The sequence below is a fragment of the Phasianus colchicus genome, chromosome 2 (assembly GCF_987193195.1).
Source record: "Phasianus colchicus chromosome 2, bPhaCol1.hap1.1, whole genome shotgun sequence".
In the NCBI taxonomy this organism is placed as follows: Eukaryota; Metazoa; Chordata; class Aves; order Galliformes; family Phasianidae; genus Phasianus; species Phasianus colchicus.
Window position 1 is genome coordinate 95,937,886 of NC_143437.1, and position 12,208 is coordinate 95,950,093.

Sequence of the window (12,208 nt, forward strand, 5' to 3'; positions counted from 1 at the left end):
TCACTCTCTGCATTGTTTCCTATGCTTCCAGCTGTTGCAGTGTTATGTGAGGAAGGAATCCAGTTTAGCACTCTTTTGGGCTGGTGCTGGGAAAAGAAAACTAAGGATGAAATCCAGTTGTCTTTCAAGATGGCTCAGAATGCTGCCACTTTGAAATCTTTGTGACTTTGGTCTTTGTGATGTTAAATCTGATGCAAATATTTTTGATTTAATTCATTTAAAGACACATAAAGTTCCATCATTGGGAGCTAAGGCTGTTTGTTCTCAATATGCACTAAGTCAAAAATACACCATGGATGTTTCTTCTGTTTTTAATATTAATGACTAAAGCTAATTTTACCTATACACTGGCCTACTTTTAATACCAGTTTTGGTAACTGCACAAACTGATATTTATTAGAAAAAACTTTATATACCTGTACAGAGTCAGACTAAAGTATTCAAAGCTGATAAAGTAATTTGAATACTCAATAAATATAAGGATTTTACCAAGTAGTTGTCCATCTGTGTCATCTGCAAGAAACAGCGTGGAACAGATGCTTCTGTTTCAATGTGTCACAATAAAGGAGGAATTCATTTCAGTGACTTGTAGAGATAATAAAATGTGGGGTGAAATCTCTAAAATTACCTTAACTGTGGAGTAGCGGACATGCATCCTGTATTTTTTCTGTTTTTTAGGAAGAGATTCTCCTTAGTTACCTCTGAGGGTAAAAGGAGTAGTAGTAAAAAGAGACTTTGTTTTGGTTAATATGCCAGCATAGATTTATAAGCAGTTGCCTTGAATACCAGTTTTATATCTCATGCTAAACTGTGTTTTTTGTTGTTCGTGTGTATAAGGAGTTGGTAGAGAAAATGATAAAATTAGAAGGCAGACTTTAAAAAACTGGTTAAAATAATCCCTCTTTTCTTTTTAGATGTCGGAAGAAAGCAGTTTGCTATTTGGCAATGGATTTAACAATCCATGAGAGAGAGAGATCTTATTAGGCTGCTAGATTTCAGAATGGGTTCCTTAATTCATTGCACAAACTGTTTTACGCTTCCTTTAACAGAAGCTTCCACTAGGAGTTGTGAAGGATGTGATAAGTTTGAACTAATCCTGCTTAAATATCCCCACAGGATATCAAAAAGAGGCAATAACAGCTATTGCTTTTGTGTGATTAACCCTTGAAGCCACAGTTTGGCATGTTCTTTTAGGCCTCTTAAAACTGGAATTGTTAAAGCTTGTTGAAACATAACTGAAAATAAAATGTAAAAAAAACTGTGTGACAGTAATCATTAATTTTTTTGTATGTATTACTGTGTTAACAGTACCTGCTGAAAGTCAACGAAATCAAGATTAAAAAAGGAGTGGATTTGCTTCAGAACCTGATCAAGTATTTTCATGCTCAATGCAAGTATGTTTTAGGTTTTATACCTACACTATATACTGGAGCAGTTTTTAAATTAAATTTAGATGTAATGCTTTTCTGAATTTGAAAAAAAATAAATCTAGCATTCAACAAATTGCTTCTGTCAAATAGTTTAGCAGTTGTGTTTGTTATTATATTCCAAAAGACTTAATGACTTTTAGAACCATAGAACATAATTGCTTGTTCCAAAGGAAGGCCACAAAATAATTTGGCATATTTCAAAAACTACTCCTGAAATAGAGCTATTATTTTGCTCAATTAGTTAGTGGTCTATTAGTTTTGACATGTTTGATTTGAATTATTTTTTCAGCGTATGTAGCAATGATCTAAATTAAATCTGTACTCAAGGAAAATAAATTGCATAAGCAGTGAGATAAAGCAGTATTGAAAGAATCACTCTTCTTTCTAATTAATTGCAGAACTCAGTAATAAAACAGAAAACTCTCATTAGAATGATCTCCTTTTTTATGGTAGTGTTACAGATCAGTAATATGGCATGAAAGCCATAGCTCTAAACTTGAAAGAGCTTCTGCCTGCTTGTTCAAATCAGTAAATTTTTATCTTAAAATACCAGTTTGAATCAATGGAGGGTTTTTTCCCCCTGTATTGTTGCTATGTTGCTTTAAAATCTATTTCGCTTGTATTTTGTCACTCATCTTCTCTGTTCATTTAATAGAATTTCCACAACAGCAGTGCTGTGTTGCGTTGTTGCTTTCATGTCTGCATCCTAGTGAAAATTCTTCCACTGCAAATGTGGCAGCAGTTTTTTAATCAAACATTTGTATACCTGTGGTTTGTTTGAATTTACTTTTAAAATCTTCTTTTAAAGAACTGGAATGCTGAACTGCAGAATATTACTGTGCAAATACACCAATACGTATGATAAAGTATGATTTAGCATATTCAGTTTGAATATAGGCTGTAAGTAATGCTTGGGAAACAAAGGCTTTCCTTTAGTGGGAGAATGGCATCAGGTGTAAAAACATTGGGCTCCAAGGAGTCGCAGTTATGTTACACTTGGTTGAGCTTTTGCTGTTCTACAATAAATGTTGTTCTAGGTCTTCAAAAAAATGAGATGGGTCTGTGTTTGAGGTGAGAGTAAGGACAACTTACACAACAGTGGATTGTGGCTGTTGTAAATCTACTTGAGGATTTTGTATCTTAGGATAAGCTGTGATGGGAATAAAGATGTGAATTGATCAAAGATGCACAAAAAAAGAAATGTTTGAAGTTTTCAAGTTCTTGGCCCTGTGTAATAATTTACATGTTTTCCTTTGGGCAGCTTTTAAACTGAATGTACAAAGTGAAGTTTAATAAATCTTCTTTTTGTTTTTCATTTTTAAGTTTCTTTCAGGATGGATTAAAAGCAGTTGAAAGTCTCAAGCCTTCAATTGAGACACTCTCAACAGATCTTTATACAGTGAGTTAGCAACCTTTCACATTTGTGTTGTAAACTGAGTTTTTTTTACAGTAAAACTGCAAACATTTTTGTTTAGGTTGGTTGACTGGCTTAATTGTGTTTTAAGGTTTTGGGTAAATTTTTGAGTAGAATTTTGTTATAATATCTTGTATGGGAGCCTTGGTTTCAGTTCCAGATCCCCTATGTAAAATGTTATGGGAACAACCCTTACTCTACAGAGTTTACTGACTAAGTGAAAAACGACATATGGTTTTAAATTGAGAACAAGGAAACGAGAACAAAGTGATGGTGTCAAAGTCTGAACCTGACAGCGTCCTAGCCATTATGCAGTTTTCTGGAGATAAAAAGGAAAATAAACTGATTGCAGTCTCTTCTCTCCATGTTTTAATTCTTGCTGAACACTTCTCAGAAAAACGGATGAATGTAGTAGCAAGTTTGGAAGAACTTGTTGACAAGAAAATAATAATGTTATTTTTAACCTGTGTTTTTCTTCTTTCAAGATAAAACAAGCACAGGATGAAGAAAGAAGACAATTAACACAGCTCAGAGATATTTTAAAATCTGCACTCCAGGTTGATCAGAAAGAGGTGAGCATATAAGGTGATTTAACCTTTCAATGCCCATTGCATAGTTCCAATCTTATGTTAGAATTTGAAATAGAATAATTCTAACTTTCTTCAGCTGTATAATTTCTTGTGTTTATTCATCTTTGCTTTGATGCTGATATTGAATGTTTCTGACAAAGATTTTTTAAAAAGAGATTCTCATTTAAAATATATTTAAGACTAATGTATGCAGAAGAATTTATTTTTACTACTACTATTACAGAACATTTTAATTGATGCACTGCCTCTGACTTAACTGCAGGCAGCAGTACCTATGTTATGCAAATTGAGAACAAAAGAACTTTGACAAAACAAGGACACACAATTAATATAATCTTATCACACTGAAGTATTCCATATAAAGATTATGTATAAAGATGATGTAGAACTAAAAATCCCAGAGCACTTCTGTTACCATCTGCAAAAATGACAGCGAAGTTGACTGTTCTGCTGCAAGATGCCATTTTTCAAAGGTATTTTTTGATTTTCAGTTGAGATTGCTGTTAGATTTAAAGCATTTTGGAGTAATTTTATTTGGCAAGCTCTGATCTGGAAGCAAGCATCTTTTGTATAATCTAATCCTAAATACTGGTTCTACTTCTGTTTCAGATTGCTAGTGCTTCCTCTTCATGTAAATAAAAGCCATCCAGCTTCCTTTGTGTTGCTGCTGGGTCACGAGTAAGGGATGAATGAACTTCTCCCCTTCCAGATTGTCTTTCTGAGAGGGGTTAGAATGAAATAATTTAGTCTGTAGACCACAGACTTCCTTCATCTGTTTTCTCAGTCTTGCTTTTATCTTTCCACAAAGTGTGTGCTGGCTCCTAGCTGTAACAGGTGGCAGCCAGATGACTTGTTGAGAGGCATTAAATGCTCTTCACTTGGAGGTGCTGTTAGTACTCACATGAAGTTTTTGGTAACTACCATTGTGTGCAAAGTCCTGTTCAGTTTGCACTTTCTTAGATCCTGCCAGCCATTTAGTATTCACTGAAGTATGTATTTGCTAAAACCTTTCAAATTTGAGCTCTGTATAGTGAAAGGCTAGTGATCCTGACAGATATGATGGATCTGCCATTGGCTGCCTGCTCTCACTAAGGAGTCTGCTATTTAGGCATGCATTAGGATATCTCCTGTTCTGTTTGGGTCTTTGTCCAAGAGAGATAAGAAAAGCACTCAGATTTCATGATTCTGGGGATGTCACTCCTCTGCATTTACCTGTTTATCAATGATATTAACGTGTAATGAAGATGTGGTAAGCACACCACAAATATGTTTATCATTTGAACTGTTTTTGTTGTGCTTGAAAACAGATGTGTTGAAAGTGCTTTATGCTGTAGTAGTTATACGTTAATTCTGCAAATTTAGATAATATCTTCAGAGCATGAAAAGTAATACACTTATTAATGTTGTTTGAAAAGATCAATTAATCAGTGGGGTTCCAAACAACCCTACTGTAATCTGCTGTAAGGTCCACTAGTATTATTCTTGTTGCACTGTAATTTCCTTTACTATAACTGATTTCTTTTTCTTTCCTGAAATGCATTTACATTTTGTGACCGAAGTCTAGGAGAGTAAGTGTTACTATGTCTTAATGAAAATCAATGGCATGCTTTCCATTCAGATTCCAAGAAACTGGATTTTTCCCCTGAGCTTTTTTTCTGTTGGTATGGGAAGAGTGGTTCTTTTATTTCTACTCTTCTGTTTGTTGTATTACCAAAAAAAAGAAAGAAAAAAAAAAGTCAGATTGTTCTTGGGAAAGAAAATTACTGCAGGACAAATTGGTAATTTCCTATTTGCTTTCTTTTGGGAATTAAATCCAGTTACTTGATTTGATGTTCTTGCAAGATATTAAAGACACATGTATTCTTAATTAAAATGGCCTTAATGTTTAAAACAATAGAATGTTGCTGAATGCTTCTGCTTAAGAAAACAAAACATGACAAATGTGTGAATAGTCATAGTGAACCTTTTTTGTTGCATCTGAAGACATTGTTTCCTCCTGCACAGAACTTTCTCAAACCTGATTTATACTGAAACTTCTTTTTAAGAGGTCACTGTGTGTCCATCTTAGTTACTTATATGTTGTTTGTCTTTATTTTTTTAACTTTTCCAAACTCTAGAGCTCCTACAGGCATCAAGGTCAACCTTAGACTAGTATTGTCTTCACTTCTGTCATTCCTGCATCCTCTTTGATTGTTAAAGCCTTACCTACAAGCTTAAGCTAAAGCAAGACATTTGGGTTGTTGTACCCTCTCAGCCCATGGGAGTGACCTGTTCTGCTAGTGCATAACTCCAAACTGTTAGCATTAAAGGTAACTTCAAGTCAGTGTTGAAATCTTCTACCACTTCTTCTGCCTCTTTGGTAGAATATGCAATCTCTTTAGGCAACTGCAAAATGGAATAATCTTTTTCTTAAGATTTTCCATAGCTGTGCTATAGGAGAGGCTGCCTGCAGGAGGTTCTGGCAGATAGATCTGCTGGAGAGTGTGTGGCGTAGTAGTAGATAGCGAGGGGTCTCTGAAAAATCCTCCTGTAATGATACCACAAATGTGAGAAAAGCTGTAAGGGCTTTCTGGCAGCTTTATGCACAGGAGAGATATGGGCAGTCTAACACTTGCTACATGGGAGCTGTGAAACAACTAGCCAAAATTTTCCATGTAAAAGTTAAAGCACCTTCTTTGGAAAGCTCTATTTCATTCAGATAGTTGGGCTGTTAGCTAGGTTTATAGGATCTCCCTTGCCAGTAGAATCATAGAATAGCTTGGATTGGAAGGACCCCAAAGATCATAAAGTTAACTCCCCCCTCCCCTGCCTCTGGCAGGGCCACCAACCTCCAGATCTGGTACCAGGCCAGGTTGCCTATGGCCCCATCCTGATCTTGAGCACCTCCAGGGACGGAGCATCCACAGCTTCTCTGGGCAGCCTCTTCCAGCACCTTACCACTTTCTCTGTAAAGAAATTTCTCCTGACAACCCATTGAGCTTAAACCCATTTCCCCCTTGTCCTATCACTGTCTACTCTTGTAAAAAGTTGATTCCCCTCCTGTTTATAATCCCCTTTAAAATAGCCTTCTCCTATCCAGGCTGAACAAGCCCAGCTCCCTCAGCCTGTCTTTGTAAGAGAGTGCTCCAGCCCTCTGTTCATCATCATGGCCCTCCTTTAAACCCTCTCCAACAGCTCCACATCTTTCCAGTGTGGGGAGACACAGAACTGGATGCAGTACTCCTGATTAGGGCCCAGTAGTCAGAGACTATCCTTACAGAGTACTGTTGTCACATTCATTTAATTTTTAGTTGTGTTAGTAAGCTTTATTTATGAATCTTTGTGAGATTTTGAAAGAAATCATTTTGAACCTGTTTATGGTCAGAGAAGTGATTCACTATAAACATGCTGCAATGAAATGACTCACCTTTTCTTGTACTTTTCAAAGCTGATAAAGTGAACAAAGATCAGCTGCTTTGGCTTGTGTTTTTCAATCTGTCCTAACCTTAGTACATTCAAGAGAGATTTAAAACAACAGTGTAGGACATTAGTTTTAATGTCCTGCAGCCTGCAGTGCCCTGTTTCCTCTTGTAGGTCATGTGCCTTGCTCCTGCTTCTCCGTTGCAGCTATTGGGTCAACTGTCTGTGATTTGCTCTCCTGCTATGTGAAATACACAAATCAGGAAAAAAAAAACCAAGGATGAACCTTTTGGGAGCCCACACATGGGAAAGGGATGCTGACATTGCCCGGAAGGATGTTAATTGTGATGGAGATTAGTCGTATGGCACAATGTCTTTCAGAAGCTAGACCAAAATCATGAACTTACTTGCCCAGAGGCTGTGGAAAGCCATCATCTGGAAATCACATAGCACACCATTAATTTGGTCACTGCCTGAAACAGTGTGGACAGAACTGGAAATCTTTTACTCTTGTCCTTAACCCCCTGTCATGAAATAACACTGAATTTATAAAGATCCTGTTCATAGAAATGAATGTGTGGAAATGCACGTCATCTACAGCAGCTTCCTCTCTAGTTGAAATAAGGCAGGAAGCTTGTATCATTGACTTGCCAGTCTGGCCAAACATAGCAACTGAGCGTAAACAACAGCTGAAGGGAGGTAGTTGAAATGCAGAAAATGTTCCACAAAAAGGAGCAGCATGATCTTAAGTAATGGGAATTCTACTCAGGGCAGGTGTTGGAGGCCATCTGAAATCTCTGTGTAATTGAGGATGTAGAGAACTGAAATTAATTTCCTGTAAGGGCTTCTAATCTGCTTGGGAATGGAGTTCTTTCACTGAAGCAAGACAGTAATGAGAGGCAGAGATTAAGGCATTGGTAGGACATAATAGGCAGTGTCGGATCAGATGTTCTTCAGAAGTCAGTAAATGTACATATGCAGTGCTTCTTAATCAGTGATGAGAATTCTTTTCAAATGTTTTCATGTTTGGCAGCTGGAGTGCAAAACCAAATAATTCTTTATAAACAGACTAAGGAAGAATGATAAACATACTGACTTAAATCTGAAGGGATGCTTTGTCAGGCATGGTCATTTTAAGTGGTGGTTTTGCAGTACCTTTGAAAGCTATGTATGCATGCTGTTGCTACCTGATACAGCTTCCTACAGCACTAGCCATGAGACAGGGACATGGGCACAAGCTGCTTCTGCCAAAACAGAGCAGCTGGACTCTGCTGCCTTCAGCTCAGCCTGTGGTTCTCAGCACCACTGAGCTCCAGGACTGCATTCAGGATGAGCTGGCATCTTGAAGTCAGGAGCTGTGGTGTTAGGCTGTAAGCATGCCGAATGGGGCTTGTAGGTGGTTGCTCTGCCCCTGCCATGTTTCTCACTGCTGTTGCCATTACTGTTGAGGAGGAACTTGTTCTTGGTTTTAGTTGTTTTTTTTTTCCCACTACTTATATCCGGAGTTATAAGGCTAAGGAAGTCCATGAAGCTAATGGTAATTAGAGAGAAATAATGTTTTAAATGCATGCTTCTTAGATTACTGTAGATTTTATCGTGTGTACACTCTGGAAACCCAAACCTAATGTATCTTATGACCATGCTTCTCGTGTATCTGAGACGTACTATCTCATCTTTTTACAAAAGAGAATTTTCATCAAGTTTTTGAGTTTATGTCTTACTTGCTCTTAGGGTTTTGTTTGTATTAGCTTAGATAGTCATTAAAGTGAGCTGCTTTCTTTGTGATTGTTTTATTTTTCTTGCTGTACTTGTATTACATGCTGTATATAATCAAGGTGTCTTACATCAGTATAGCAAAAACAGAGAAGAAAACAATAAATATAGTAAATCCTAGTCACTGTTGGTGCATGCATTAAAAAGTCCATTGCATCATACTGCTGCTGCTCATACAGCATGTCACATCTGATTTTTCATTACAAGGTTCTTGTTTGTTTTTTAAGGAACTGGACTCTTGCAGCAGGTGGTTCCTTTATCAGGGTAGTTTTGAGAGCAGTTGAAATAGTCCAGTTTATTCCTTCCTAACACAGCATTCTGCTGCATTCAAGATGTTTTGGTTTGGTTTAGATTAGTCTTACAGAAAAAAACTTTACAGTTTTTCCTACTACTTCCTGTATGCCTCCTGAGCTATGTTTCTACTAAATCTCTATTGCTTTTCAAAGAGAATAACTTGACTCAGTTCCCACAAGGAAAACCACCTCAAATTTATCTATATGTTTTTATTCTAGGAATTGCAGATAATAATAATCTTTTGTGTTTATGAACTGCAGGGTTTGCATGAATTGGAAAGCCAGTTGCTCTGGTTAAAAGCATAAATAAAGGCAGTAGCAAAGCTAAGTAAAAGCAAAGGCATTTTAGGAGTCATTTCTAGTGCCTTTCAAAGTGTCTTCCATGTCCTCTGAAAAAGAAATTGTCTTTTTCTCCTCATTGGAGGAGATGTGTGCTTTGATTGGCCTGTTGGATTAGAGCAGAAGGGAAGGCTCTGAAACTCATTACTGAGATGGATATTTTGGTTGAAAGTGTGGAATGGAATACAAATTGCTGTTCTTTATATTTCAGGATTCTCAGATTCGTCAGAGTACAGCTTACAGTTTACATCAGCCTCAGGGAAACAAGGAACATGGCACTGAACGAAATGGGAGTCTGTACAAGAAAAGTGATGGGTAAGTACTGCTGGATTCTACTAGGGAAAAATATGTCTTAAGACCAAAGTAATGTAATAATGTATTAAAAATTGAGTCATTTTTTCTTTTTTCCCTCTCTTTAAACCAGAATCAGAAAAGTGTGGCAGAAAAGGAAGTGCTCAGTTAAAAATGGTTTTCTTACAATTTCCCATGGTACAGTAAGTATTTGTTTACAGTATTTTACGTACATGGTTGCTAATACAAAAAGACAAATATGCTGGTCTATATTTATAATCTGGAGTTAGCTACATTCCTAATGCAGTGTTTTGAATATGATGGATACATTTTTTTAAGGCAGTGTTTCAGGAATATATCAAGACATACACAGTATCTAAAAATACAGCTGCTTTAATGCTAATGACTGCTAATGGAAAAAAATGTTTCCTTTTTAAGGACTGATTTTATTCTTATAAACTGTTCATATTTTACCAGACTACATAAAAATTAAATTTTAACTTCAGTATGTGGAAAAGATATGGTTCAGTGTTAGCTGTCTTCTACTTATGGGTAAAACAACTTTTATGTTCACAAGACAATCTAAAAGAATGTTGAATCTCTTCTCTCACTCAAACTTACTGCTGTATGATACTCTGTTATGAAGGTAACTTTCTTGGAGAGTAACTACAGGAGAAAAGTAACTTTGAAGCCAAAGTCTACCAGAAAGATGAAAGAGAGTGCATTAGAAGCTTCTCTTTCTTTGATACTAATATTTACAGCATAATAACTTTTAATAATTTATACTTAAAACTTTAAACTTCATGCTTTCCTATTTCCTAACTTTTACATTTGGCTTTGAATTCAGTTATTTCCCCTTTCCCTTACCTCTCTCTTTTTAGCTTGCTTTCTTGAAACTTAGGTTTCCTAGAGCAAAAATCAATTCAGTGGCAGTATTTCCCATTCTTTGTCCAATAAACAGTCCTGTTTCTTGATCCTCTTATGAACCCTTTTGCTCTTTATCTTGTTATGCCTGTTGCTATGACTGCAAGTTGACCCTGCCAGCAGAAATGAATCAATCCCTCATTTGTGCATCTAACCACAAGCTGTTGCTTTTTGAATTGACAGCCAGGAGCTAGGAAGTGCAAAAGAGTCACTGCTCTGACTTTGGAACTGTCCTCTCTGTTTGAGTGTGTCCTTGTTAGAATAAAATCTGTCAGTATTTCTATACTAATGTCTCCGTGTCCTGTCATTGAGCTTGTCCTTGAATGTGCTATAATGGCGACAGCAGGAGTGCACTTGGGGCAGCTTAGAGATAGCACAGTCTACAAAATCCACTTGTAGAGCAGAATGTTCAAACTTCTACATACAAGTGCACTTACTGAGTTCTACCAAGACACTGATTCTTTTTATGAGTTGTCTACCAGATGGTCAGACATTTTTAGAATTCTAAGTTCCCACTGAAATCTGTGCAGCTGTAGCTGGGAATCAGTTATTTAAATTAGATACTTAAATGTGGGTTTAGCTGTGTAGGTTTCATAAGTGTGGTTTTGATCTTCTTTTAATAAAAAAAATTAGAGGAGTATCTTCTCATTTTAAAACCACTTCTGTTTTGCCTTATTTTCTATGTTTCTCCATATGCATTGGTGGCAGCTCTGTGCAAAATAAATAAATAAATAAATCTACACATATGTCATAGACACTGAAATTGGTAGTGGAATTTCTAAAGGATTTTCTGGGCTACTCTGAGTAACTTCTGAGATTTCTGGAGCAACAACATCGATTTCCAAGCATCCTCGGTGCTGATATCATATCATCTTAAAATATGATGTATCATCATCTCTTCCCAGTTGTTCATCAAAATGAATCATTTCTCAGAAATTCAGTAGTCAGTTTTCTTTACTGCATTAAATAGAAATGTGTAAGTACCTTTAAAGGTTATATTTTCTTCATGGGCTTTGGTCTTGTAGCTTTCCTTTTTTGGGTTAGTTTCTACAACAGCTATCTGTAGGCAGTTCCAGATGCTGTATTCTCACCTACATTTCCCTGTGAAGTGGTCTGCTGTTATGGATGGGGAGAATATGATTTCTTCTAACCTAGCTATAATGCTGAACGTGTCTGTATCAGTGTATGTGTAGGACCTAGATTTTTAGGCGTCTTCAAATAAATTAGCATTCACAGAGCAATGTGCAAGATAAAGATTGGCTGAAAAATAGACACTACTCCTTAGTGTAATTTTTAGCAACTGGAATTTTTTTTAACATCTACCTGACTGCAATTTAACATACATAGATGAATAAAACAATAATAGAAGCCAATTGAACAACATAAACATGAATTCACAAATGGCTCCAGGATCAAGAAGCACGAAGGTAGGAACTTGAAGATTCATGGTTTGGGTTGAAAGGGCCCCCAAAAATCATCAAGTTCTAACCCCAGTGCCACAGGCAGGGCTGCCAGCCACTAGATCAAGTACTACATCAGATTGCCCACTGCCCCATCCAGCCTGGCCTTGAACCTCCAGGGATGGGATATCCACAGCCTCTCTGGGCAGCCTGTTCCAGCACCTCACCACTCCCTCAATAAAAACTTGCCCTCAAAGATAGTTTGAGTTTCAGGAGTGTAAATGATATTTGCTCGTGTTCTGTGAATAGAGGACTATGAAAGTTTTACTGTCAAGGAATTTTGTTACAGTTTTGG

General features: G+C 36.8%; 1 protein-coding gene across 3 annotated transcripts in view; it reads left to right on the forward strand.

The window, feature by feature from the left end:
- ASAP2 (ArfGAP with SH3 domain, ankyrin repeat and PH domain 2) overlaps positions 1 to 12,208 on the forward strand; it is an 88,180-nt gene that overhangs the window by 49,810 nt on the left and 26,162 nt on the right. For all 3 annotated transcript variants that reach the window (XM_031611272.2, XM_031611270.2, XM_031611271.2), the window contains exons 7-11: positions 1,309 to 1,394; positions 2,754 to 2,829; positions 3,330 to 3,416; positions 9,450 to 9,553; positions 9,663 to 9,732. In XM_031611272.2, coding sequence (XP_031467132.1) covers positions 1,309 to 1,394; positions 2,754 to 2,829; positions 3,330 to 3,416; positions 9,450 to 9,553; positions 9,663 to 9,732 — 423 coding nt within the window. The remainder of the gene's footprint in view (positions 1 to 1,308; positions 1,395 to 2,753; positions 2,830 to 3,329; positions 3,417 to 9,449; positions 9,554 to 9,662; positions 9,733 to 12,208) is intronic.